This window comes from Alternaria triticimaculans, assembly GCF_023758025.1.
Source record: "Alternaria triticimaculans strain BMP 0046 chromosome Unknown scaffold_5, whole genome shotgun sequence".
Classification (NCBI taxonomy): Eukaryota; Fungi; Ascomycota; class Dothideomycetes; order Pleosporales; family Pleosporaceae; genus Alternaria; species Alternaria triticimaculans.
This window is the reverse complement of record NW_026055962.1, coordinates 955,817-980,127: the sequence shown is the minus strand read 5'-3', so window position 1 is coordinate 980,127 and position 24,311 is coordinate 955,817. Positions and strand designations below refer to the sequence as shown.

Genomic DNA, 24,311 nt, shown 5'->3' with positions numbered 1-24,311 from the left:
GGCTTGTATACCCTGGTACACATGCAAATGTAGTTAATCAAAATTATCAAGATCTCAATTCCATTGTACAGAAATCCATGTCGTTGAAAGATAACATGGCTATAAGTGACATCTGACACAGCACATGGGGAACTCAAACCGTATCCTGTCTCTCCACGACAATCACCGCTTCATCCGCGCCCTCATTTCCCCTCGCAACATGCTGCCTACCCAACATGTACGAATGCCTCCTTAGTCCTGAAACTTCCCTCTGCGACTTCGTTACCCAGAAAATTCGAGCCATCACCCACAGAAAAGCGACCACCACGATCAACAGAAGAACCATGACATTATCGGCTGCTTTATTGCCCAAGAAGCCGTAGGTGTATACGCCGTAGCCGAATGTTACGTCGACGTAGACCGAAATGATGAGTGCAAGGCATACAAGAAGAGCTGCGCCTGGAAGTCCGAATCGCCTTTGGAGTTTGAAGATTGGGGAGTGGCGAACAAGGTCGACTCCATGGTTGTGTACAAGATGCTCGAGGCGGTCGGCGGGTCCGTGAGTCTCGTGTGCGCTGGTACTGTCTGAGTAGGGGCTGGCCATTGATTGATACATCTTGGTGTTGGTTGCGGTGGCAGGAGTTGCTCGGGTATGGTGGAAGCCAGTGGGAATTTTATATGTCGAGGTCGATAGTCCAGCCTTTTGTTTCACCCCATATCGCCGCGTTCACTAGCACAGGACTCATCTTTCCATTTTTCTTGTTGATGCTAATGGGTTTGCCGTCATCTGGCAGCATCTTCACTCTTTCATCCCCATTTCCCATCTCAGACCACTGTATCTTCACAGCACCTCTCCCTTCGTGTACGTGCCCGAAACAGTGCAGTCTTGGTTTCACCCTCTTTACTGCATCGCCTAGCATTTTGCATCCGCAGCTCTCTCCTTTCACATTGACATCGAGACCGTAACCGAGTTCGTCGGTGAATGAAGGCGGTCCATGTGTCATCAAGACATCGATGTCTTCGGGTATGTTGGTGAATTGATCTTCGTCTTTTCCGTACGCAAACGCATACCCATTAAACTCCGGCGTAAACGGACTCGCCCAGACAATGAAGCTTCTCCCATCCTTCAGCTTGAACTCATGTCTACCCTCTTCCAGGTAGTATACACCCTCTTTCTCGTGCGACTTCATGAAACTGACACATTTCCTACTGTCCTCTATATCTTCTTCCTCTTCTCCATCTTCAGCGTTCTTGCACACCCACTCTTCATCGAGATCGAGGTCATGGTTGCCGGCGATGACGAGCTTGAGCTCTGCGTCGACGGTCTGAATGTCTTGCATAGCCTTTTTGTATGCGGGAAGACCGCCGACTTGTGTGAGATCACCACAGTGGATGAGGATGTCGCATGGAGGTGCAGGGTAGTCTGGGGTGTAGGGCCAAGCGGAGTGAGTGTCGGAAATGACGAGGAGGCGGATGATTGACGACATGGCGGAAGCGAACTTGGGGATATCGTAGATGAGTGTGTCGATTAGAGGACTGATATCAATATGTAGTGAGACTGAGTCATGTTGAAAGATCATTGGCATTGGCGTGAAGCCAAGGTTGGTAGAATCGCTACCAAATCATAGACTTGGGTCCACTATTGCAATGCGCATGCCAATCAAATCTCACTATGACCAACCCTCTCCGTCTTCACCCAGTTTGAACAGCCCGTTCTTTTTCTTGTCCGCCGCCCATCGGTCGCACCAGGCCTTCATCTTCTCTCTACTCTTTGCGCTGCCTACATTGACCGTCGGGATGATCTTGTCGATGCGCAAAGCGCAGCAAAACATGGTCAGCTCTCTGAAGCTGCTATGCTCACTGTACGGCACACCGAAGCAGCTTGCCCGACTTCCACTCCCGGCTTGCGGCGTCAGTTCTTTCATAGAGAAGGTACTTCTCCAATTGTCGGAATGCAAGACGGTTTGTACTTGGGGTGACTCGGTAAAGCGACCCTTTGGTGGACGATAGTTCCAGCCTGAGGGTCTAAAGCCGACAACGCGCGTAAACGTGTCGGCATAATCGCGTAGGTAGTCGTCCAATGTCTCCGCTCGGATTTCAAACAGCGGTGTCATATGCACTTGGGCTGCCCGGGGATCTGTCGTGAGTAGTGCATCCAGTTCGGGGTCCTCGAGAGCTTTGCATATGCGCTGTTTGTTGGCAGGGGCGAAGATCTTGCTTCCCAGCGCCTTCGCAATCCCAGTGCAGATACGCTCCTTCCCGATGCTGTATGTGCCCACCACAACCAGAAGTCGGCCTCGTGCAGGGCTTTTGGGCTCGCCGGTAGCGTCGGTATTAGAGTCTTTCCGAACGAACTTGACCATACCTTGGCCTGCGCGGTCTCGCTTCATCTGCTCCCATCCATCGGAGTCGTCCGCGCGGACTTTGCTGAGACTTACGCACATGTCCGCGCAAGCTTGGATGACCTGCTTCTGAGGCGGAAAAGCGTATTTGGGGTTCAGGTAGGTGGTGTCAAGGTAGCAAGCGTCTAGCTTTTGTTGCCGATTCTTTCCACTCACAGCATCGAGGACGTCTGGGCGTAATAGCGGGTGTTCGATGTGCGCTTGACACGCACGGAAGTCTCCGCAGTGTAGCACTCTTTGTAACTTCGGGTTCTTGCCCTTGCTAAGTTCCTTTTCGAACAGGAACAGAGAGCTGCCAGGGCAATGATTCGCAGAGATCATTGTGACGTGGACGCCTTCCGTTCCTGGTACTTCTGTCTTTTTCTCAAAATCCAGATCGACCACCCACTTGGGGTCCACACGAAGCTGTTGTCGTACCAAGTTGCCAGTGACTTTGCTACAGTATATCGGTCCATGCTTCCATGAGGAAGTAAGCCCGATGTAATGATCGCTATGGAAATGACTCAGGAAGTAGGCATTCTGACCTTTGACGGCTCCATATCGAAACGCATCTACAGCGATAAACAAGCCTGGCATGATTTTGTAGAATGGGCAGGTGCGTTGGTATGCAGGCTTGCCGCGAGACTTGTTGTTCTCGGCTGCAGCAGATGCCCACGCAGCATCTTCAGCATGGCCGGCCATAAGCTTCGAAAAGGCTGAACTTGGCTGGGCGCTGGGCTTCGCAAGCTGGAACGGATTGGCTTGGCCAGGTTTAGCTGGCCTGTCTGGCTTTTTGAAAACCTTCGCTTTGCTCGTCACGGTCGCCTTGCTGTCATCCTCGGACTTCACTACAGGTAAGGGGAGTGGGTTGCCATCTAGGCACGCGTTGACGTGTACGGATACGTCTTGTTCTGACAGGCCTGGAAGATTGTTGCCGCATATCGGACAGGAAGGTATATCATTGGTACGTGGCTCTTCGTGTTTGACTTCGGTATCATCGCCTTCAGGGAATAGAGGTGGCGCGTCGAAATCGTCCGGGTCGCCCTCAAAGCCTGCCTCTTCCATCTCGAGCTTCTGTTGTTCCTTCATCCATCGCCTTTCATCGTATTCTTCGCCTTCGAGCAGATCATCGTCTTCCAGATCTTCGTATTCCTCCGAGTCTTCGGCCCCGTGTTGCGATGTCGATTCGGACTTTATGGGTGTGGTTTCGTGGGATTTGGAGTGTTCGGCACTATCCGGGGGTGACAGGTCCTCCGTTGGTTTAGTCATTGGCGATTCCTCATTATGGCTTCGTATGGTCATACCTGGAGTTGTAGCAGGCATTTCAACTTCGTCGTCTTCGGAGTCTGAGTCGTCCACGAAGGGTCCGGACTTCTTCCGCAGTTTAGGCGCTTGCTTAGAAACGTCGGCTGCCAATGCATCCAGAGCATTGCTCTCAACATCAGCCGGCGGGGGTGGTGAACAGGCCGGCACAGGCGCTACCGCCTCTTCGCTGACTTTGCGCCTCTTGTTGCTCCCACCATTCTCGTTGTACCGCTCATCGCTGTTGTCTGTAGTCATGACGCCATTGCTCTTCTCGTCGCTCCAGCCCACGTCGTCCTCGTCGCCATCGAGCACTATCGTTGGATTTGACCCTCGTTCTTGTAGGAATATACGGCTGTTGATCTCCTCGGCTTTCTTGAAGAATGCCATGATGTTGCCGTTCGGTGTGCCAGCCGGCTTCTGCTTCTTGCCATTGCCAGCAGGCGACTTCTTAGCAAAGTCGGCTGGCGTCAAAGTGGTCTGAACGCTGGTTTTCTTCGGTGGGGGCGCTTTCGTGCTCGGCTTGGGCGCAGCCTTCTTCGTTGCGGTTTTGGCAGCCATGTCTGCTACTCGAGACGATGAGCGGGGTGGCGATGGAGCCCGCCCGGTTGAGGGTGTTAATCGGGACGATTCGGGCAAAGAGCGGTTTTCTCGAGGATTCCTAAACATTGAAGAAGCAATTGCGCATGGCTGAGTAGTGTTATGGTGCTCGTGTGCTGTGCAATGTGCGAGTGAACCAGTGGCGACCGAGCGGCTTCACGCGCGCCAAGACAAACGCGTCGACACGTGCGGACACGCGATCTCAAAGTGCCAGCTGCTCAATTACGGCATCTTCTTGCGGTCACAAAGTTCCTCGTGTCTTTCACGAGCCATAACACTTTGATGCCCATCGTCATGCATCTGGCGTACTCTCTAGTGTATGCGCCCTACAGCCTGTGAACCTGTTAAGGTTGCTGGCGAATTCGGAGAGCGATTACGTCAGCGAATGCGCTTGTGCCCGCCGCATTGTCTTCCAGCAAACCGACATCCACGAGCAGTTGACTGCGAGCAACTAAGCTTCTCAATTCTCATGCTGTAAGCACTGAAACTTCATCTCCGATTCGACTCGCACTGTTCAACGCATTGTACCCTCACTGTCCATGGCCGGTCTAAAATCCTCAGGGGTCTTTTCATCATGTCTGTTCTTCCTGAACGGGCCTCTCGCCTGCATAGCCACTGCTATAAACAGATAGGTAGTAGGATGGCACGCTCATTCGGCCTAGTATTGGCATGAGGACACGCCCTCGTGGGCCAATTGTCGACAAGCTGACGCGGCCACTGCAAGCTGCTGAACGCCATGTCACGTGGCTTTGACGCCCCCGCGATGACTGCGCTTCACCTCGTCATAGGCGTTATCAACAACTTGATCGTTGTGGTACGATGCTATTCCCTTCGTGTGCACAATCGCTCGGTTGGCGCGGAATCGCATCCCCACAATTCAATGGCCGTGCTGCCCAGCTAAGATCAGCATCAAACATCACCTCGTATCCCAAAACGGAAGCCCAGCCTCGAGACGATCAAAATAGCAGCACCTCAGAAGTATCATATCTTGAACGCCCTGAGGCATCGAAAATCATCTCACTCACACGCGATGAAGCGCAGACCCGACGGCCTCTTCCTACTTTTCTTTCGTGTCATGTACCTCACTATCTTCACAGGGTTCACGTGTTTTACCATTCTGGGCTTTGCGGCTATTGGAACTGGCATTGGGATTGCAGCAACAGTTGTAGTTGCTATTGGGTCTGAGGTTGCCTTTGTGCTGGCTAAGAAAGAGGAGGCAGAGAAGCGGAGACAGGAGCGATATCTGGTATGAAAAGAATGTACGGCATGACGATCTCAAAAAGCTCGGGAGAAGAAGAGGTTCAGGCAGAAGGCCACTCATGGAGGAAAGATTCTGTCGAAAGGGAGGATCCCACAGCACATGTTCTCACACCTTCCGCATCAGCATCGCCCGCGCAACCCATCGTTTCGACCAGTTCCGGAGCAGCTCAATTGCCTTGCCACACAGCAGGTCCAGGCGCAGTGTAGCTCGTAGCGATCGGATAGTACGACCACCTCAGGCCAGGATCATTTGCATTGTATGCTCCAGGAAAGGCAACCACAGGCCCAGGCTGTCCACTACCACCGCCGGTAATCTCGACTTGCGCACAAGACAGATACATCTGTGCGCCACCGACTGACTGAGCTTGGTGGAGGGCGATGGATTCTACACGAACAAGATACTTCCCACTCGGCACGTTCTTAGGGAGCTGGAACTGTACTTGCGACTTTCCTGCCCCAGGGTTAGCAACTGAAGGCGGAAGGAAACCACCGGGAGGGGAGATGAAGACGTACCATACGCAGGCCATGTGCTCTCCCCACTTGTCAATGGGCTTCCCACCGCGCTGATACTCGCCGCCTTGAACCAAACGTTCCCCGCCGGCTCCCACGTATTGACATTCGCACTATCTGGTACTTTCGCCATATAGAACTGCACTGGTCCGAAGTGCGTGATCGATGTCTCAGCGACGAAGCCGAGGTTATCACCAGCAGCGACAACGGCAGTACCCGTTCCAGGACGGTTTTGGAAACAGCGCATGTCGGGACTAGTAACGGAAGTAACACCCGAGTTGGTTTGGTAGTTCTTCGTTTGTCGGATTGAAGTCCACTCCGCCGATTCGGGCACGCCATTCAGGATGAGCTTGGAGAAGCGGTCTTTTGAGAGTCAGTTCAACTCTTCCGATTACACTGTAGTGAACTTGCAATGAGCTTGCGCCGTTGCAGCGAGGGCGGAGAGGGCTAGCAGGAGATGCATTTTAGGCTGGCCAGTCGAGAAGCTATTCTGTGAACACCCACCCAAAGCAACTTAGCAACCCGAATAATATATGCAGCAAGGCACTCTGGTCACGCATCGCTTCTTAAATATGCACAAAGATCTTTATATTGTTCTCGGCAACTGAGGATGCACAGGCGAGGTGCCTCTAGATTGCTATCATGCAACCCCAGATTGAGCCAAGCAGATAGATGAGGTGCGTGCACAGAAACCACACCACGCCACACTAAACCAATCTACTTGACAAACTCTACCTGAAGTTCGTCTCGTCTGCTGAAAAGGGAACGGACATTTTCCGCGAATCTGGCCTTGGAAAAGTTTCCACGATTTTGTGTGGACCACAAATGCTCGACAGCCGCCACAGACACGTACACTTTCTTGACACCATGGATCTTTCCAATATGAATAAGGGCGCCTAGGTAGGTCCAGGGGAAGAGTGCGTCACTGCGCTGCCATTCCTGGTCAAACCACACCGTATGGATAACTCGCTTTTGAGCAGCCGCTCTATTGCCGAACCAATCTTTCATCGTCATCTCGTCCTGGAAAGAGAATTCGTTCAACTCGTACGGAATGAACCGAGTCTCATGATAGATTTGTCGACAGACGGCTTGGAATAGCGCCATGCGATCGTTGGTCGCGGTGATCACTCGTTCATGTTCAAATCGCTGCTGCTGCGGCTGATGCCGCATAGTAGGAGACACAAGATATGGACGAGATTTGTACGGCTGAGTACGATAGTAGGCCTTCCAGTCAATTGGAAAGACGCAGTTGTGGAACTGCCGCGCTTGTATCAGGGATATCGCCTCGCGTCTATGAGGCGGATCCACACCGAAACGAGCTGGACCGGGAAGATCCACAGAGATGTTCGTGTCGTAGTCGTCAGTGAGGATGTGTACGTGTTGGTGACCAAGAGCATATTCGAAGATGACGCAACGGACTTCTGCTGGGAGAGATAGCAGAGGAGACTGCAAGCTATTACGTTCCACGCTGCGATCTCATTAGCTAAAGAGGAGATCTGCGTGAATTGGATACATACATCGCACTGCGAGGATCATCCGCCGAGAGTTGTGCGTTGAGCTGACTTCCCCGGTAGAGGGTGGGCTCATGTCCGTCTCGGAGATTATCCGACCTAGCCATAGCGTCCTTGATCATGGTATCTGCCGAAGAGGTGGATTCTCCATGCTCTACTCGCTGCCTCTTTCGCGCACGCGCGGCTTCTTCGAGTTTCTGGCTTTTGGCGCTGACCGCAGCGGTATCTAGATCATGGAAAATTTGGTCTTGGGGTCGGTCTTCGGGTTTCGCAAGGCGAACAGAGCGGCGAACCATGGTGATGCTGGGGATTTGTCTCGCTGACGTGTTGAGTGTGGGAAAGAGCGAGTAATAGCTTGAGCAGGCCTTCAGCTCAAGGCAGGTGCAGTGGACCAGTGTGGGTCACCTGGGCAACGGCTGACTTAACCCCTCGCACGTGCTTTAGGCTTCACTGATGCAGCAGTCATCGAGCACCTAGGGTAATGAGATCTAGAAGTAGGAAACTATTAGGTGGTGTAGTACGTACCTACGAGTCCGGCTACATCCGACTACGCCATTGGAACATCGGGCACATTAGTATATGGTATATGTCACCTGCACCCTATGCAATCGCTAATGACTGGAGGTGGAGGATCTTCTTGATACCAACAATTTGGCAATATCTTGTGCTGTTACGACTGTATTGGACAATGGCTTCACTGCAAATAGCTACCCAAATACGAGCGGAGAAAGTACGCCAGAGTGTAAAGGCCTAGCGTGTCGTTAGCGTGCCTTCCGAACACTCACATCTATGGGTCGCTGGCTTCCTACTCGCCTAACCCCGTAGCACTCTCAGCGTCCGACGTACCCTCCTTGCGGAGCTTCTACCTAAGAACACCGCTCTCCCCGTTTTCCGACACAACCACGCCCCTTATGAGTCCACTTCCGCCCGTTATGCGCCTCTGTAAAGAGGGAGACACAGTCGAGAGCCATGTACGGCTGGGTCTCACAGAACATGGTCTCCTCAACACAAGCAAATTGGCTGTCTGCCTTATGTGAGCTACGAACGATGCACCCACGGTGACACAAGCTAACTCACGGAAGTGCTGAGAGAAACAGGAGCGCGTCGCCACTCCTTCGTTTGCCGGCAGAACTGCGAAATACTGTCTTCACCATGATTCTGCAGAAGCCATGTCTGCAGATACGCGATTTTGTTGTCCTCACCCTGACTGCGGATATCATCTTGAGAACAAAAGTCTGCTACGGGGGACTGAACAAGGCGCTTGTAGAAGATGAAGAAGCGGAATCGTACCCGTTACTATCGCTTGTCTGCAGACAGATGTACGACGAGACTTGTTTGTTACCATACGCCCTGAACTCCTTCGGCTTCACGTCAATGAACGCCCTGAGAATCTGGACATCAAGCCGCCTCCCCATACAGTTACGGCAAATCAAGGTGCTAAAGACTCCAATTTCTTTTGAACGAGCATACTTCGAGCAGTCATCCTGCAGATTCACAGACCTATTCCCACACCTTGAAGTGCTTTACGTCGACCTATGGAACGCCCGGTTTTCTTGCGAAATGAATGGTTGGTCGGCCGACCAGATTGAGCAGGATATTCAGGAGAGGACTAAAGTACTGTTGCAAAGGGAGAGGAGTGGCCTGAAGATTGTCGTTACGGAGTACACACATGTCGGTGTTGCTGGGACAAATATCCTCCGGGGGGTCTGAAAGAATTGGATACGGCGATGACTGCCAAAAGGGGGTTACAAATGAGATGTGGTGACAGCACAACATATTTGTCGTTACTGTATTTTATGGACATGGCCGGATTCTGCCCAGGTGCAGAGGTGGGAGACAGCAAGTTCTCTGACGTCATCTTGATACAGAAATGGCTAGACTATATCTGAAGATGCCTCCACCGAAGTCTTTTCAACCGCTCAATTATGGTTCTCCAATCTCAAGCCCTGCATGACATCCCGCTTAGGTACCCAAGGACTTCATCGCAGAGAGTTTCACGGCACGATGGATGAACTGTCTCTCATTGACCTTAGCGCGAAGACTCGTGGTGTCCGTTACATTCATAGGTCGCAGATGAGGATGCCGACACTACATGTACGCATGGTGAGTTGCATCATCTCTTGATACAAGAGCAGGCAGTTGCATCACCAGCAATCACCGTGCCAGATACCTTCGAGACGCGGTGAGGTTCCTAGATAAGCGTTAGTCATCGGCGCCGGCAGCCCGTCGTTCCTCTCACCATCACTTTTCATAATGGTCATGTACTGGCTTCACCAGTCTCAAAGCAGATAATTCATCTCGACCAATCTTCGCACATGTCTCATTTTTCATCGCTCATTTCATCGCCCATTATGCGGACGTCTCCGATCTTGCAGTTATCGAGCTCTCTTGAGTCTGCTCTCCTTCAACCACACGCTCTCTTCACACCCAGCAAGACCATATCGAGTTTCAAGTATGGGCTCACCCGAACTGCCCACCCGCTCTGCGGCGCCGAAAGATCACACGCTTTCCTCGAAACGTACAAAGGTCGTCAAGAAGAAAGATCCCACAGTCCGCAAGCCCAAACAACCTGGTCGCAGGTACATGAACGGGTTGATGAAAGCCGAGATTCCTGCTCGCTCAGAATTGATGAAGATGTAGATGCGACTCCACGATCTGCCTCCTATGAAAGCTGACGCACAACAGCGCCAAAGCCAACTCCATCCAGTCTCCGCTTCTCAGTCTTCCGGCAGAAATCCGCAACAAGATCTGGCAGTATGCTGTTGGCTATCATCAAGTCGACATCCATGATTACTCATGCGTTCGAAGATGGGATATCAGGCTCACGCATGTTACGCACCCTTTGACCCAAGGCCCGAACACTTCGTCCAGCTTTGTCCAACCCACTTTTGCGGTCCCCAAAGTATGCCGCCAAATGTACGTTGAGTCATCGGCAATGGTCTACAGCTTGAACAACTTCGGATTCGATAATCTGGACACATGCGACCGATGGATCTTGGGCCGCCCGCTCGGTCAGAGACGTCTCATCGTCTCGGTGGACATGCCATTCGGGTACTACAGCCTCTATAAGGACGGGTTCCGCAAACTCCTGCGACAGACATTCCCGGGGATTATGAAAGTATACCTGCATACCAAAATGGCAGAGATGAGCCAACGTATCGTTACTAGCACTTGGTTTCACACAGTACCTACCAGGGAGCCTCTCAACGACACTAAGCAGAGGTTCGTTGACCAAGTCAAGAAGAAGGAGGGTGATGGAATTGAGGTCGACTGGTACAGTGGATCCGCCAACTCTTTGGTCTACCTCCACTATTGAGGAGGTTCGGTTGTGGCGACTTCGTATGCAGCCAGCCGCTGTTCAAGAGGTTGTTGGGGATATTGAGGAACGAGGCCTTTGCTAGGAGCCGTTATACGACACTTTGCGGTAAGGATCCTTGTATGAATTGCCTACGACATGTACACTGACTAGGTAGACCTGCACTTAGAGCACACGACCTTTCACGACCAATGTCCGGCAGAACTTGCATATCAACCACACCTGTTTGGCATTTGGGGACGCACGGTTTACCTGGCCATTTTTTGCTCAGGTTCCTGGTGCCAAACACCCATTCGAAAAGAGACGACCATCAAGGCACGACTGCAGCCAGACGGAATGAGAAAACCGAATGGGTAAGTATCTTCTTCCATTTATCAGCATTTGTTGCAGCGTTTTCTTCAGCGTTTGTTCTAGCGTTTGTTTCATTTGGGGCGTTCACCCAATCTCATACGATCCGATCTTGTGTTTTTCGTGGAGGGCACAAATCTTCAGGCAGAGGTAAGTCTCTGGCTATAGATCGGGAGAAAGGTTGTCGAGTGGCGAGAAAGAGGGTAGAACATGATGTCAGGACTTTGAGGAGGGTGGAGTGGCTACAAGAAATTAGAATCTCTCAACACGAAGGTGCTTGCGCTGTCGCATATGATTCACCGAACCTCGACCGGCAATGAGATCTGGAGCTCCCGATGACTACGAACGAGATGCACCTAACAAAACCCTGGGCTTATCTCTCGTCATGCAGAGTTATTCCATCAGAAGACACAGACACGACCGACTTCTGCCATCATACATAAACGGGTTCGAATTGGACCTGCCTCCACAAACCAGACAAGCCGTACACTGAATATCATAAGAAAGACCAGAAGTGGTCAGGTATACTCAAAAACAGAAGGAAAACGACAAGAGTTCATACCCATGCCATCACAACCCACTCGCATATTCCCCATGCGCACCTTCAACTCAATACCGGTGCCGGCCAACACCCCGTCTGGCCCATCCAGCTACTCCCCATTATCCATCTAACAGCACTCCGCCGCACACTCGCAGCAATCAGCGCAGCACTCGCAACCCTCTTCGCACACGAAACAACAGCACAGTGTCGCCAGACTAGTCTTCCGTTAGCCAAAGTACAAGCCCCGAGTATATCGTGCCCACTTACCAAGCGGCCAAGCATCCTCTGTCCTTCTTCTGCTTTGGTTGTGGTGGCGCCTGTTGGTATTGTCCTTGCGGGGGACCGTAGTACATCTGCTGTTGTGGTGGTGGAGCGCCGTATTGTTGGGGTTGGCCGTAGCCGCCGCCTGGGGGACCGTAGCTGTGATGAAGTTAGCACTTGTTCACTCTACCACTACGTATGTGTCTTTTGCGATCGCAGGGGAGATTGGGTGTGCGCGCGGCTTTGCGCGATATCGCTCGTGCTTGTAGACGGTCGTGGGAAGCGTACCTTTGCTGTGGGTACTGAGGCTGAGGCCCGCCTTGGTAGTAGCCTTGGTTCGACATGTTGATTTAAAACGGCCTTTGAGATGTTTGTAAGAATGGGAAGTGCGGATCAAGAGTCGCGCTCGTGATTGATTCGATGCGTGCTCGCAAAATTGCTCGTTCGTTCGTCGATGATGGAGGTAAGACAAAGGCAGCCGGTAATGGTGAATCAGGCAAGCAGCAGTCGCGCAACCGAGTCTCGTATCCCCAAACCAAGCTTTCGCCGAGAAGCCGTCCGAATCTTAATTTCTCGCTTGTGAAAAACCCGCGTCACCGTTCAGAGTCGCTGCGCAACGATCAAAGTAGAGTCAGGAGTAGGTTGAGTATACGGCTGGAGGAAATACAGTGGACCCTTCTTACAGTCCGGGGAGGGGATGCGCCGCCTTTAATCTGCAGCGCGCTCGTTCGCGCCCTCTTTCTCACGCGGACAGGGCAACGCATCACTCGGCCGGTCTATTGGGCTAGTTAGCCTGAGCCACATTCGCTGCCCGGCTGTGCGCCAGGCTATTGGCGCAAATAAGCCGGGGGCGCGAGACATGCTGTGGGCTTTCGTCATCGCCACAGATGCTTGTCATGCTTTTTGACAGTGCCAACGCGATGTCGGGGGATTTCAAGGCGTGGCTGAGTTATGGCCGAAGCTGCGATGATAATGTAGTTGGCCGAGGTCTATCCACGTACTTTACGGTGGGTGCAAGGTCTGGCATCACTCGATGAGCAGAGCCACAGACGCGTGCGCGGTTTTGCGTGGATACGACATCGAATCGGCCTGCTGGCTAGCCAGCCACACATGCATCGCAGGGATATCGTGCCACCTGATGTGTCAGGCTAAGCTTTACTTGGCAAAGGCTTGGTCTCGCATCTGCCTCGCGCCAAGGGTGAACGACAGCTCGAGAACAGGGGTAATTCGTCCTGCATATGTAACACGTGCAATGTCCGTTATCGCAGTGCCTCGTTAGAGGTACTCCAAGGTTGGTTGACGTCCAAAAGTTCACGTATTTTCGAGACATCATCTCCCAGCCAATCCTCACTGAGTAACTCAGCCATCACGCCACGCATGTCAGCCGCAGTCTAGACCACACCATTACCGGACCGATAGTACCACGTCAACATCTGAACTAAAGGTTCACTCAATTTGAAGAAATGGCTACAGAGGGCAAAATGCTAGCAATGAGGGCAATGCGAAGCAGGTAATTGGGAGTACTAAGTGCAAGCAAATGCTATGTGGCTTGATGAAGAATGCTATCGAGCCTTACGAACCCACTCCGCCAAACAACAAACAGGCACGGTAGAACTTATGTACATATACAGTATCAGGGTAATTAAGTGGATGCCCCATAGGTAAGCAAAGGGGTGCGAAAGAACAAACAGCCACCGCGAGCGAGGTTAGAAGCCGAACGGGTTTTGGGGTGCTGGTCAACGGTTAGAGAGGTCTTGCATAGATATGTTTTCGAACACTTACTAGCGTTGGCAAGGTTTGCCCTCCCCGTCGGCTGGGGCGTTAGCTTCTTCGCGGGCTGTACACCAAACTTGATGGTCGGTGGTGGCCCCGTCTTCTGGGGCACCAAAGGCTGCGCCTGGGGCATTGGCGGCATGGGAGGGACAGGCGGCGGGCTTTGGTTCGACATGTAGCCAGTCGGCTGTGGCGCAAGGGCCGGGGGCAGGAAGCGGTTGACGCCAGTCGCCTGGGGGTTAAGCGGCGATGGTTGGAACGAGTTGTACCCCGTAGGCTGAGCCTGTAGTGGCTGGAAAGGTGCCCGTGGTGGGTCGGCAAAAGGGCTGCCATTCCCGAAGCCTTGTGTGAAGTGTGGCTGCTGTTGCTGCTGGAAACCTGTCTGCATGGGCTGCTGGAAGCCAGTCGGCTGCTGTTGTTGGTATTGGGCGAAGCCAGTCTGCATTGGCTGCTGCTGGGGTGGGGACATGGGGTTGTAGCCTGTAGGTTGAGGCATCATGCCGTTCTGCTGGAATCCGAAACCGCCATTTTGCTGTGGGAAGCCTGTCATTTGCTGTTGCATTGGTGGCATACCCTGCATGCCTTGGCCTTGTCCAGAGTTTTGACCCATGAGGTTGGGGTTGTAACCTGTGAGCTGAGGTTGTAGGGGTGGTGGGGGACCGAAAGCACTTTGTTGTGGGTTCATAGGGGCAGAGGAAGAACGCTGCGGCGGTGGGGCGATGAGACCTCCAGGACCCTGCTGCTGGGGAGCTTGTGGGCGCATGCGCGGTGGAGCCATGTTGTGAGGTTGGGTAAGGGCCTTGATAGCTGCAACCTGCTCGAAAAGGGTAGGAGTAGCGCCTGTTGGCTGTGGTTGCTGAGCGGGTGCTGGAGGCTGTTGAGCAGGTGCTTGTGCTGGCTGAGGTGCCGGAGCAGGAGGCGTTGGCTGCGCGATCTCGTCAGGCTTGAGTGCAGGCATGTCTAGAAGAGACAAATCGTTCATGGATCCAGTCAGCTGGGGTGGTTTTGCAGCAGGGGCTTGTGCTGCAGGTGGAGATGCAGGCTTGTCAGATGTTGACTTGGACGGCTTGACATCCCACGCATTGTCGTCAAACCCATTCGCTGTCTTGTCAGATGTCGCTGCTGACGTCCCGTCTGCGGGCTTCTTAACGGTGTCGTCGGACTTCGGTTCAAACGCCTTTGGATCAACGACATCGTTTGTCTCAACCGGTGGTGCAGGACGTCCCTTCCGGGTGTTGTTTCTCAGTGCACCTCCGGGACCTGAGAACAGTCCACCAGAAGCTCCCTCTCCTCCTTCCTCAGCGAAGCTAACACTTCGCTTGTCTCTTCCGAACTGCGCGTCCAAGTGCTTGGTCACACGGAGAATGTCACCTTCCTTGAGACCCAATGTACGTAGAAGCCCAGGAGTGATGTCTGGGATATTTTCTTCCGTCATTTCGTCCTTAGTAAATGCCCTGGCGTATCGTTCGCAGATCTGTGGGTTGACACCACACTTGAGGAAGAAGTCGAACCAGTCGTACTCTGGCTTCTTTTCGACGGAAATACCGGTTGGACCGGAGTCCTTCCCGCGAGGCTGTTGCATGCTCCTCCTCTTCAAATCCGATAGGGGTTTGTCGTCATCTAGAGACTCGCCTGTGACGCGTTCGACGTACTCGAGGTCTTCTACTGACATCTTTGTGACAGGTACAGCGATCTTGACGCCATTGACTTTGTGGAGGTGGATCTTGCCATCCTTGATGAGAATGAACTCTGCCTCGACCTTGAACGATCCGGATCGGTCGGTCCAAGTGCGTACCTTGGCGGAATCTAAAAAATTTGGTCAGCATCTTTGTACACAATACGTGTTCTGTTGTCCCACTAGGTAGATGTTCGGCGCCCACGAACGGCGCAGAACCCTTTTCAGTAGACAGATCAAGAAACTCAAGTAGTGAAATTGCTGTATACTGACTTGGTTTGGAGCCGGACTTTGAGCTCGAGTCCTTTGCGGAGCTTTCGCGCTTGCTTGATCTCTGTGAAGTACGACGATGGTCAACGTTTGTTTGCATAAGACTAGAGTTACGCGAAGGCAAGTGCAGGCCAGGGCCTACCTGATCGTTCCTTGCCTCACTTTCTGGCTTCTTCCGTCTCGCAGCCTGACGAGCAAGCTCTTCCTCCTCCCGCCTATTCTGTTCGACGACGGATCGGCCAGCGTTGGTTCCCGATCGAGCGATGGCAGCTGCGGGAGCGTGTATGGGGACGGTTTCTGTGACCTCGACGTAATTAGCTGGTACCACACCCTCTTTGCCGTTCTTCAGCCGCCTGACTTTCCACCACTCGTCACTTGCGGAATCGTCGAGGACTAAGATCTCGTCGCCGAGACCAACGGTAACTTCGTCATCACCCTGTGCCATGAAGTCAAAAAGCATAACTCCCTTCTTCTGCACGTTAGAGTTTCCGGAGCCAGCAGCGAGTACCTCGCGGAGTCCTGCGCTCTTGGCCGCTCCTGCAAGCTCACCAAGGGCGAGCATGATCTCTGATGCGGTGTCTTTAGCACCACAGTGGAAGTCGACACTCTTGCTTGGCTGCTTCAGCTCCATGAATATGTGTTTGCCTTCTTGCGAGTAGTACTCCATCTTGTCAGCGCTCCATTCCTGTTGCGGCCCGTCGCGCGACTTCTCGGGTGCAATCATGATCATTCCTTTCGGGATGTTGACACCCAAGGTGATTGGCATTTTCTTATTCTTGCCCGGCTGTGTAATGTACTCGTAGATGTTGTACAGATGGTATCCCGACCCCGACATGGGTGTCGCGGGCTGCTCGTCCCTGCTCGGAGGATCATATTGGTCGAACGTGACGCTTCGGGGCGGTGGCGATCTGACTGGGGGAGATGGGGATCGCGCGTGTGCGTATTGGGTAGGCGGAGGTGAGTAGACTTCGGACTCGGGCCGCTGGGGAAGACGAGGTGCTGGCGCTTCTTCGTCCGACTCTTCCGGGGTAAATTGCACGCGTCGTTGCTGTCGTGGAGGCGCGCTTACGTTGGGCGGAGGAGAAATAGTCGATCGCGGTGCTGCCTCTTGCGACTTCTTCTGTATGATGCCAGCCAGAGCCGCAGCGGGACTCGGTTGTGGAGGAGTGTCTGGAGTAGGCGGCTGATCGTCATCGAAAGAGTCGGTCGCTGGTGGCATGGGCGGGCGACTAGGCAGCGCGGGAGATGGCGCAGCTGGTGCTCCTCCTGCTGCTCCCTCTTCAGTGAGCTCGATGTAGTTCGCGGGCGCAAAGCCATAGTCGTCTGCGACTCCCACCAGTGTCCAGTCCGGGTCGGTGGTATCGTAAACGTCTAGGACGGCGTCCTCTTTGAACGAGAGCTCCTCGTCCGTCTGGCGGTCGTAATCGAAGAGGGCTTTGGCTTGCGCGACTGGGGCGGCCTATAGGTATCATCAGTCTCTATGCTGCAGCATTCCACACAATGCCTGGTGCAGCGTTGGGCATGGTTTGCGACGCGGATTGGGCTGTCATCGGGGTGAGGCGCAGCATACCTCTTCAATGTAATTGTTCGGGATCAAGCCCTCGGGCTCTTCCTCGTCGCCATCGCGCCCCTTCTTCTTTGCTTTCCACCAGGCGTCGATGGTCGACTTCTCCAGCACCATCAAGATGTCGCCCTCGTTCAGGGCGATCTCATTGTCGCTCTGGGGCTCATAGTCGTAGATGGCGCGATATATGCCGAGGAACACCATTGTGGCGGCTACACGTGCGGCGCAGTCTCAAAAAGCGTGTATGGTGTGGTGAAGTAGATTACTGAATGTGTGTACGGCCGGCGTCGATGCGCATAAGCTCGGCGGAGGGCCACGGGGGTGCTGTTGCCCGGTCGAGGGGCCAGCTGGACAGGGGGAAGCTGCGTGACGCTACCAGGTCGGCGCCAGCAGCTGGAGAAGCAGAAAACAGCGAGATTAGAATAGAACGGGTTGCTTAGGGCGGTAGGCCGGGACTGCGGGATCGCTCGTGCTGTAGCAGCGGAAGTGGTGAGGCAGCTGCGAGTTGGGTCGACGATGCAAGTGAGGACTCAGCACGAGCCAACTGTCCCATACGGTCGTCCCCACCGACGACGTCAACCCGCTTTCATACCATGTTCCTGCGACTTGTCAAGCATGCCGGCGGACGACTACCTGCATGACAAGTTCAAAAGACTACATGAACTCAACCAGAACCAGGCATCACGAGGTATTGGTAGAGTAGATATTTCTTAGCGTCTGCCTTAGCTCAACCACATTCCGCCCTTCACTCAGTACGTAAACCGGAAACCTTCTGTTCCCTCTAGGAGACGCTTCCCCCTAGTCTGCCGCTTGTTCGCCATGTAGAAAAACACCGAGAACACTCCCACCAATCCAATGATCAACATGTGACTTCCTATGCTGACCCAGATGGCCGTCATATACCTCGGACTTTCTGGTGCTCTCACAATGAAGCTTCCAGCAATACCGCCAGCGCCGTTGAAGGCTGTGACCATGGCAGCAGTAAAAACCCTCTTCCACTGGCCGACAATGTTGTTCGCCTGATAAGTTGCCATGGCCGCCCAATTCGCCACGTACGCTCCGGTAGCAAGGTAGGTGCCAATGTACCTGACGGTGACCTGGTCCGAGAAACCCAGCATACAGAAACCCACGATCAAAGACACGCAATTGAAGACTATAATAGGCCCTCTCAACTGGAACTTGTCGCCGACGATCGAGGACAGGATAGCTGGAATAACAGCGTAGTAGTAAGGTGGTGCGGATAGCAAAATCGCCTTGTTTGAAGAAAAGCCCATGCCGGTTTGCAAAATGATAGGTAGGAAGTAAGATAGCGATGTCGAGACGAGGTTCTGCAGGAAGTAAAGGGTGCAGAAACCGTACACCTTCAGATCCTTGGCGTGAACGAAGACTTTGGACCATGCGAAGTCGTCGGGTTTGACATCGCCCCTGTCGTTGTCGATTCGAGAAGACGCCAACGCACTTTCGTGAGGCGTGAGGAAGTAGAAGGAGTTTTGGGCATGCTCCGGGAAGTCGACCATCCACCAATATGTCAGAATTCCGAAGAACGCAGTAATGCTCCCTTGCACAACGAACATCCACTGCCAACCCTTGAGATATGTGCCGTCAAGCTGGTTGAGTCCAAAATTAACGATGCCACCTGTTGCCAAGACAATGACTTCGCCACTCTGCATCAGAGCAAAGCGAAGCTGTTGCTCTTTCCGTGTATACCATGTTGAGATGAGATACGTCAAGCCGGGATAAATTCCCGACATAGCTATTCCAAGCAAAATGCGAAGCGCGATCATCTGTCGCCATGTCTGCACGAAAGCTGTGCACAGTGTGATGATACCGAAGCAGAAGGTGATGAAGGCAAACCAGATACGCGGTCCGAAGGTGCGCACAGCGATTGTCGATGGTAGCTGGAAGGCAATGCTCGCGATCGTGAAGATAAATATGGAAACAGAGTATCGGTTGCCGACATTTAGTTCCAGATCGCTGAGCATGGAGGTGACAGATGCGCTAGAGATGACGCCGCTGTCAAGTAGATTGAGCGAGCACAAGATACCAGCAATGCTGCAAAGTCGAAGGTCGACCTTTAGGCGGATACTGTTGCGCCACTCTTCTTCAATCCTATCTCTTTCTCCATCGTCAAGCTCATCATGCTGTTGGTCGTGTAATTCTCGGATGGACTCGTCCGCTGACTGTTGGCTGGATGCACTCTTCTTCATGTTCTCGCGATTGGGAGGGATGAGGGGTAGCAGGAGTCTGCGACGAAAAGCTCATCATGTAGGTCGCCTGTGGAAAGAGCCAGAACGTGCTTATCGTAGCACAATCCAAATTGGTGTACATATCCGGCTGCAGAAGCTCCGCACTTTCCCAGGTGCAGATCTCCAGGGCTCCGTGGCTTACCGAGGCGCGGTTCCGCACGATAATTCCGCAGCAGATTACTTAGCAATGACCAAGCCGCTGATGTGGAGATCTGCATGCGGCTATCATAGACTTACTTGTCGCACATGTCGTCAGGCATGTTAAAGCGCCGTCCGAGTCTGGCGAGAGGCTGACGTTGCGAATAGATGGACTTGACATGCAGAAAAGCAGGCATCATCGGGGGTGGCCAGGATTTGTGTCGCAATTCCAAGGCTTGCTGCATGCACACTGTTATGTTTTTAGTAAGTAAGTTGTTTCCCAGATATTGTATACTTTCAGTCAGCCATCTTCCTGAATGTCACACAAGTTGTAGACACCGCTAGTGGCGTAGCTCCACATGTGCAGTGAGCAAGACAGAGCCCTAGTCTTGGGTAAGCCGGTATATGCTGTCCAGATGCCGTAAACAAGAAGACGCCTGCAGTCTCTGAGCGAACATCGGACCTTGCCATGCGACTGTGATACACATCACACACCTCCCGAGAACACAACTCGATCCTGACAGGTCGGTTTCACGCACAATGTGATATACCACAAAGTCATACATGGAATTGGTGAGGTGGCCTGTCACGTACAACTTGAACTTCAAGGATGCGACATCAGTTTGCATTCGTAAAATCCAATCTGGGGGAACGGGATGATATTGATTTTCTCCGATGAAGGAAGACCCTTTCTAGTATAGCCACTGACTCTCCTGGCCAGTGGTTTGGGTATCTTCGCCAAGCTAGATAGCGAGTGTGGGTATTGATCGTAACAGACAAGACAAGAAGAAGAAAAAAAGATAATGAAAAGATACAAAGGATAGTCCACAATTCAGCAGACGAGAAATAGGAAGTAACAACAGAACTCCCAACATCCGAGTGAGTGCCGTATGCTCCGACCGCCCTGCCTTATGTGTGACCCGAATCCGACCCAGTCCATTGATAAGACAATTTGTGTGTGAAAGTGTCATTAATCTGACAACAGGGGTAAAATGCATAAACCAACCGGGTGTCCCAAAAGCACTCGCTTCGTAAGTCGTGAAATGAAGGGGAGCTCCTTGGAGGAACTCTCAAGAAGATCAGGTGTCGAAATTAAAAGGGTATAGAAATCAGATCGACGGGAGTGGGCAGAGGCCCGGGCGGGAGGAGAGCTTAGCCTTCATCCTCACCATCGTCTTCGTCCTCATCTTCATCCTCTTCGCTCGTGCTGTGACGCTGCACGGCACCTGCCTTGTTCTTCTTGATGGTAGGTGTTCCCTTGAGTTGTGTAGATGATGCCTTGCGCTTGGGGCCAGAGCTGGCAGGCTTGGGAGGCATGGACGCGTTTTCCTTGTTGCCGTCTTCACCCTCGCCTTTTCCGGCTGCGTTGTCCATCGCAGCCACCTCTTCTGCGGTCAAGAAGCGACCGCCAGGACCACGGGGACGGCGCATGGCGTGATTGTGCCTAGACTCGTGTAGGTATGGCTTTCGACCCTTGGATGTCAGCCTCAGTGCATCCTCGAGTTTCTGTCGCGCGAGACGCCTTTTCAAGATGCGATGGAATTGTTTCGCGTTGACATAGAGTGGCGCCTCTTCTGGTTGTGCACCTCCAGCGACAAGCTCAGGCGATTGTTGGTGCTGCGATTGCTGGGGCATCGGAGGGACGGAGGGTCTGGGGCCGCCATGGTTCATGACAGGCTGTGGCTGCTGCATCGCAGGACTACTGATTTGAGTGCTCATTCGCCTTTGTTGCATCTGAGTCGGGGTCATCTGAACTTGAGATGGGAGCGCGTTGTTCATCGCATTGGAAACGTTTGTCGGCGATCGTGGAGCGCGTCCATCCCCCTTCATCTGGGATACTGACATGCGTGGAGATGCGCGTGGGTCTTGTGCTAGCTGACCTGAGATGGCGGTTTGATCGTAGTATCCGGCTGGTCCTGCTGCTGCAGCCGTAGCTAACGCAGCAGCCTGTTGATGTTGTTGCTGTTGAGAGGGCATGTATGGATTTTGCATACCAGCCATGTAGGCCTGATGCTGAGGGAAGCCCATCTGCGGGTGGTGCTGGGGATGTGGTTGGCCGTTATGCGCGAAGTTTCCATTCGATGGAAGGATTGGGGACGACTGCTGCTGTCCGAACTGCATTTGCTGCGGGTTGGGCGCGGGCGCATGCCCGTGGAATTGTGCGTAGTCGGTCATGGCTGTCTACAATGCGTAGATTGTGGGCCTATTTGCGTGAAGACGAGGTAGCGAGAGGCTCGCAGTTGAGGCGCGTAATACAGGCAGGCGGTCACGTCGCGGCAGGGCCGATACTTGATGCGCTGTCAATGGCCAGGCGTGCTTGAGGCGAATTCGCTAGAGCGCACGGCTTTAGCTTCCAGGTTTGAGGCGCAGCAGTGGTGATTGGACGTCGAGGGGCAGTGCGCGTTTACAAATGATGGAGCGATTTGTCGAGGATGAAGCTGCACTCTAGAGGCCCGCGCCGTAGTAGTGGGGAAGAGCCGTTGCAGGTATTCACCAGTCACGAGAGGAAGATGAGAGTCGCCTACAATGATTGTCAGCCAAATCAAGAGAGCATTGGACGCTGTGCTGGCGGGGTGGGCGATTGGAAGGGATGATGCGCTGGCATATGCATGCGCGGTGAGCTAGTGCGCTTACCTTGTTTCGTCAGTTGGCGGGCGTCAAGGTCGTATTGCCGGTCTGAATGCTCTTCGGGTTTGAAGTCTAGGGCGACCAGCGAGCGGACAAATGTATATTGTCGTTGCGCAATGACAGCTTTAGCAGCGGCGTGGTCCAAGTAGCGGACAGAACGCGGGATACAAAAGGCTTGGTGAGCTTTGTGTTGCCTTGAATGCGACGTCAGCCTCTAGCATGTGAAGTGGAGGCAAGGCGCGCGAATGTGTAGCACCAGAGCATGCGGCATGCCTGTAAGCCGAAAAGGAAAATGAGAAGCATAGCGAGGGACGGTAATACAGTCTTGCGACGGCGACGGGAGTGTCTGAAGCGATGCGCCGTCGCTTGAAAGGACTTGATCGTCGGGCATGGTGATAACGAGTTGCATAGCGCGACGGAGTAGACTTACAGGTGCTTGCGTCTTGCAGGAAGATTGGATCCCGTGATCTGCTTGCCGTTCTATGGCTGCCCAGGTGGGAGATGCAGACAGGTCTTGAGTCCGGCCTGACGAATTGCTGAGAGCCGAGAGCAGGCGGTGCCTTTTGGAGGCAAAGCAACCTTGGGAGCGGCGGAGAAGCTAGGGTGTATTCTTGTGGTGTTCCGCGCGCCAGTCCGCGCAAACACGTCTTGAGTGAGATGAAGATGGCGAACTTTAGTGAGGGAAAAATGATTCGTCGAGGAAGGAACGAGGGCAGGCGCTGAGGACGCTTTCTATTCGTGCCTGCCCAACGCGCTAAGCGAGCAGGGACCCGCTTAATACCTGGTGAGTCTAAGGCAGCCACACACGGCATCTCTCTACGTCACGACGAGACGGTATGCCGCTTCCCAGACGGAACGACACAGATGAGTGCGCGTATCTGTCTCTCCCCATTTCATTCTCGAGTTTTCACGTTGATACTGAATGATGGCAGAGTGTAGGCCACTCGAGCGGGGTTGAGATGCAAGAGCCCGAGGCTAACCCGACCCGTGACGCTCGTGGAGAAGGCACGTGCATTTCCAGCCTCCGCGCCGCCCGGGACTATCCATCTTCTCCTCACACGCGCTGCGATATCGAATTTCCTGGTTCAGACAAATCACAATTCACGCGATCTAAAAAACAATCGGACAATTTGGTGTATAGCCAACTGCAGGCGTCAGCTAAGCTGGCATATCGCGGGTGATTGGCGCCCCGTCGAAATTGCGCCCAGTGCCCCCAGACGGATGATCCGTCGGGGCTGTAGGCGCCAAACTCTGAACGAGCTCTAGCTTCTGAACCCACCACAGCGATTCCCAGCAATTCCCAGCAGAACGCTCCGCATCGAACAAGGAGTCGTTTGCGCAGCTACCTTCCATAGCCTTCAACGTCTGGACGCGCTCGACTAAAAGCCGCCTCCTACGTCTATTGGCCCAGTTCCTGTCTCGCCTCCGTCTCAACCCATCCAGCATGATCTGGATAGCTCAATGTCATGGAGTACCAGGTGAGCGAACCTCATTTCTTCCCTTCTCTTCAGACCTGCATATGTGCACCGCCGTCACATCAGCTGTAGCGTAAGCATAACAGAATGCAGATGCAAGTGGGCCAAAGTCAGACCCAGCCTCCACTTCGACGTCCAAGCTTGTGATCGTCAGACCCTGCTTCGCACGGGAAAAACTGTACAAAACAAAGGAAATGCTCAAGCTGGACTGGGAACCTGGCTCTTCGAGCCGAGACGCATATCGTCCCTGGTCTCAAGACCGGTAAGCCTGAAAACCAGCCACCGATTTCTCCTGTGTCGCACATCGCTGCGTCATCCTAACCTCCACGCCTCGGGCCCGCGACAGTGGCTCGGCCGCTCTGCCAAGTCACACCACTTTGTTGATACTTCGGCCCATCCCTAACATGTGCTCTCGTCCGCGGCTGAAGACGGATGTCATCTATAATGCAACCACTACTCATACGTAAGGGGCACTAACTCCTTGCCCGGATCTTTGCTTCGTGCTGCTTCGGCAAACCCGTCAACTCTAATGA

At 53.3% G+C, this 24,311-nt stretch overlaps 7 protein-coding genes across 7 annotated transcripts; 1 reads left to right on the top strand and 6 right to left on the bottom strand.

The window, feature by feature from the left end:
- Window positions 1-653: 653 nt before the first annotated feature.
- On the bottom strand, window positions 654-4,223 carry J4E78_004645 (uncharacterized protein; the record flags this gene model as incomplete). The annotated part of the gene is made up of 2 exons (XM_049365273.1): window positions 654-1,537; window positions 1,661-4,223. 2 exons carry the CDS (start codon window positions 4,221-4,223, stop codon window positions 654-656), a joined length of 3,447 nt encoding a protein of 1,148 aa, XP_049223074.1.
- Window positions 4,224-5,689: 1,466 nt separating this feature from the next.
- J4E78_004644 (uncharacterized protein) lies at window positions 5,690-6,592 on the bottom strand (the record flags this gene model as incomplete). The annotated part of the gene is made up of 3 exons (XM_049365272.1): window positions 5,690-5,973; window positions 6,036-6,395; window positions 6,589-6,592. The coding sequence occupies 3 exons, from the start codon at window positions 6,590-6,592 to the stop codon at window positions 5,690-5,692; spliced, it is 648 nt and encodes a 215-aa protein (XP_049223073.1).
- Window positions 6,593-6,749: 157 nt separating this feature from the next.
- Window positions 6,750-7,839, bottom strand: J4E78_004643 (uncharacterized protein; the record flags this gene model as incomplete). The annotated part of the gene is made up of 2 exons (XM_049365271.1): window positions 6,750-7,500; window positions 7,550-7,839. The coding sequence occupies 2 exons, from the start codon at window positions 7,837-7,839 to the stop codon at window positions 6,750-6,752; spliced, it is 1,041 nt and encodes a 346-aa protein (XP_049223072.1).
- Window positions 7,840-9,997: 2,158 nt separating this feature from the next.
- On the top strand, window positions 9,998-10,859 carry J4E78_004642 (uncharacterized protein; the record flags this gene model as incomplete). The annotated part of the gene is made up of 2 exons (XM_049365270.1): window positions 9,998-10,179; window positions 10,229-10,859. The coding sequence occupies 2 exons, from the start codon at window positions 9,998-10,000 to the stop codon at window positions 10,857-10,859; spliced, it is 813 nt and encodes a 270-aa protein (XP_049223071.1).
- Window positions 10,860-13,715: 2,856 nt separating this feature from the next.
- Window positions 13,716-17,495, bottom strand: J4E78_004641 (uncharacterized protein; the record flags this gene model as incomplete). The annotated part of the gene is made up of 5 exons (XM_049365269.1): window positions 13,716-13,741; window positions 13,792-15,588; window positions 15,731-15,791; window positions 15,870-17,186; window positions 17,298-17,495. 5 exons carry the CDS (start codon window positions 17,493-17,495, stop codon window positions 13,716-13,718), a joined length of 3,399 nt encoding a protein of 1,132 aa, XP_049223070.1.
- A 545-nt stretch (window positions 17,496-18,040) lies between these two features.
- On the bottom strand, window positions 18,041-19,856 carry J4E78_004640 (uncharacterized protein; the record flags this gene model as incomplete). The annotated part of the gene is made up of 3 exons (XM_049365268.1): window positions 18,041-19,535; window positions 19,719-19,749; window positions 19,850-19,856. The coding sequence occupies 3 exons, from the start codon at window positions 19,854-19,856 to the stop codon at window positions 18,041-18,043; spliced, it is 1,533 nt and encodes a 510-aa protein (XP_049223069.1).
- A 971-nt stretch (window positions 19,857-20,827) lies between these two features.
- J4E78_004639 (uncharacterized protein) lies at window positions 20,828-21,850 on the bottom strand (the record flags this gene model as incomplete). Its single annotated transcript, XM_049365267.1, has 1 exon — window positions 20,828-21,850. One exon carries the CDS (start codon window positions 21,848-21,850, stop codon window positions 20,828-20,830), a length of 1,023 nt encoding a protein of 340 aa, XP_049223068.1.
- Between the last annotated feature and the right edge of the window lie 2,461 nt (window positions 21,851-24,311).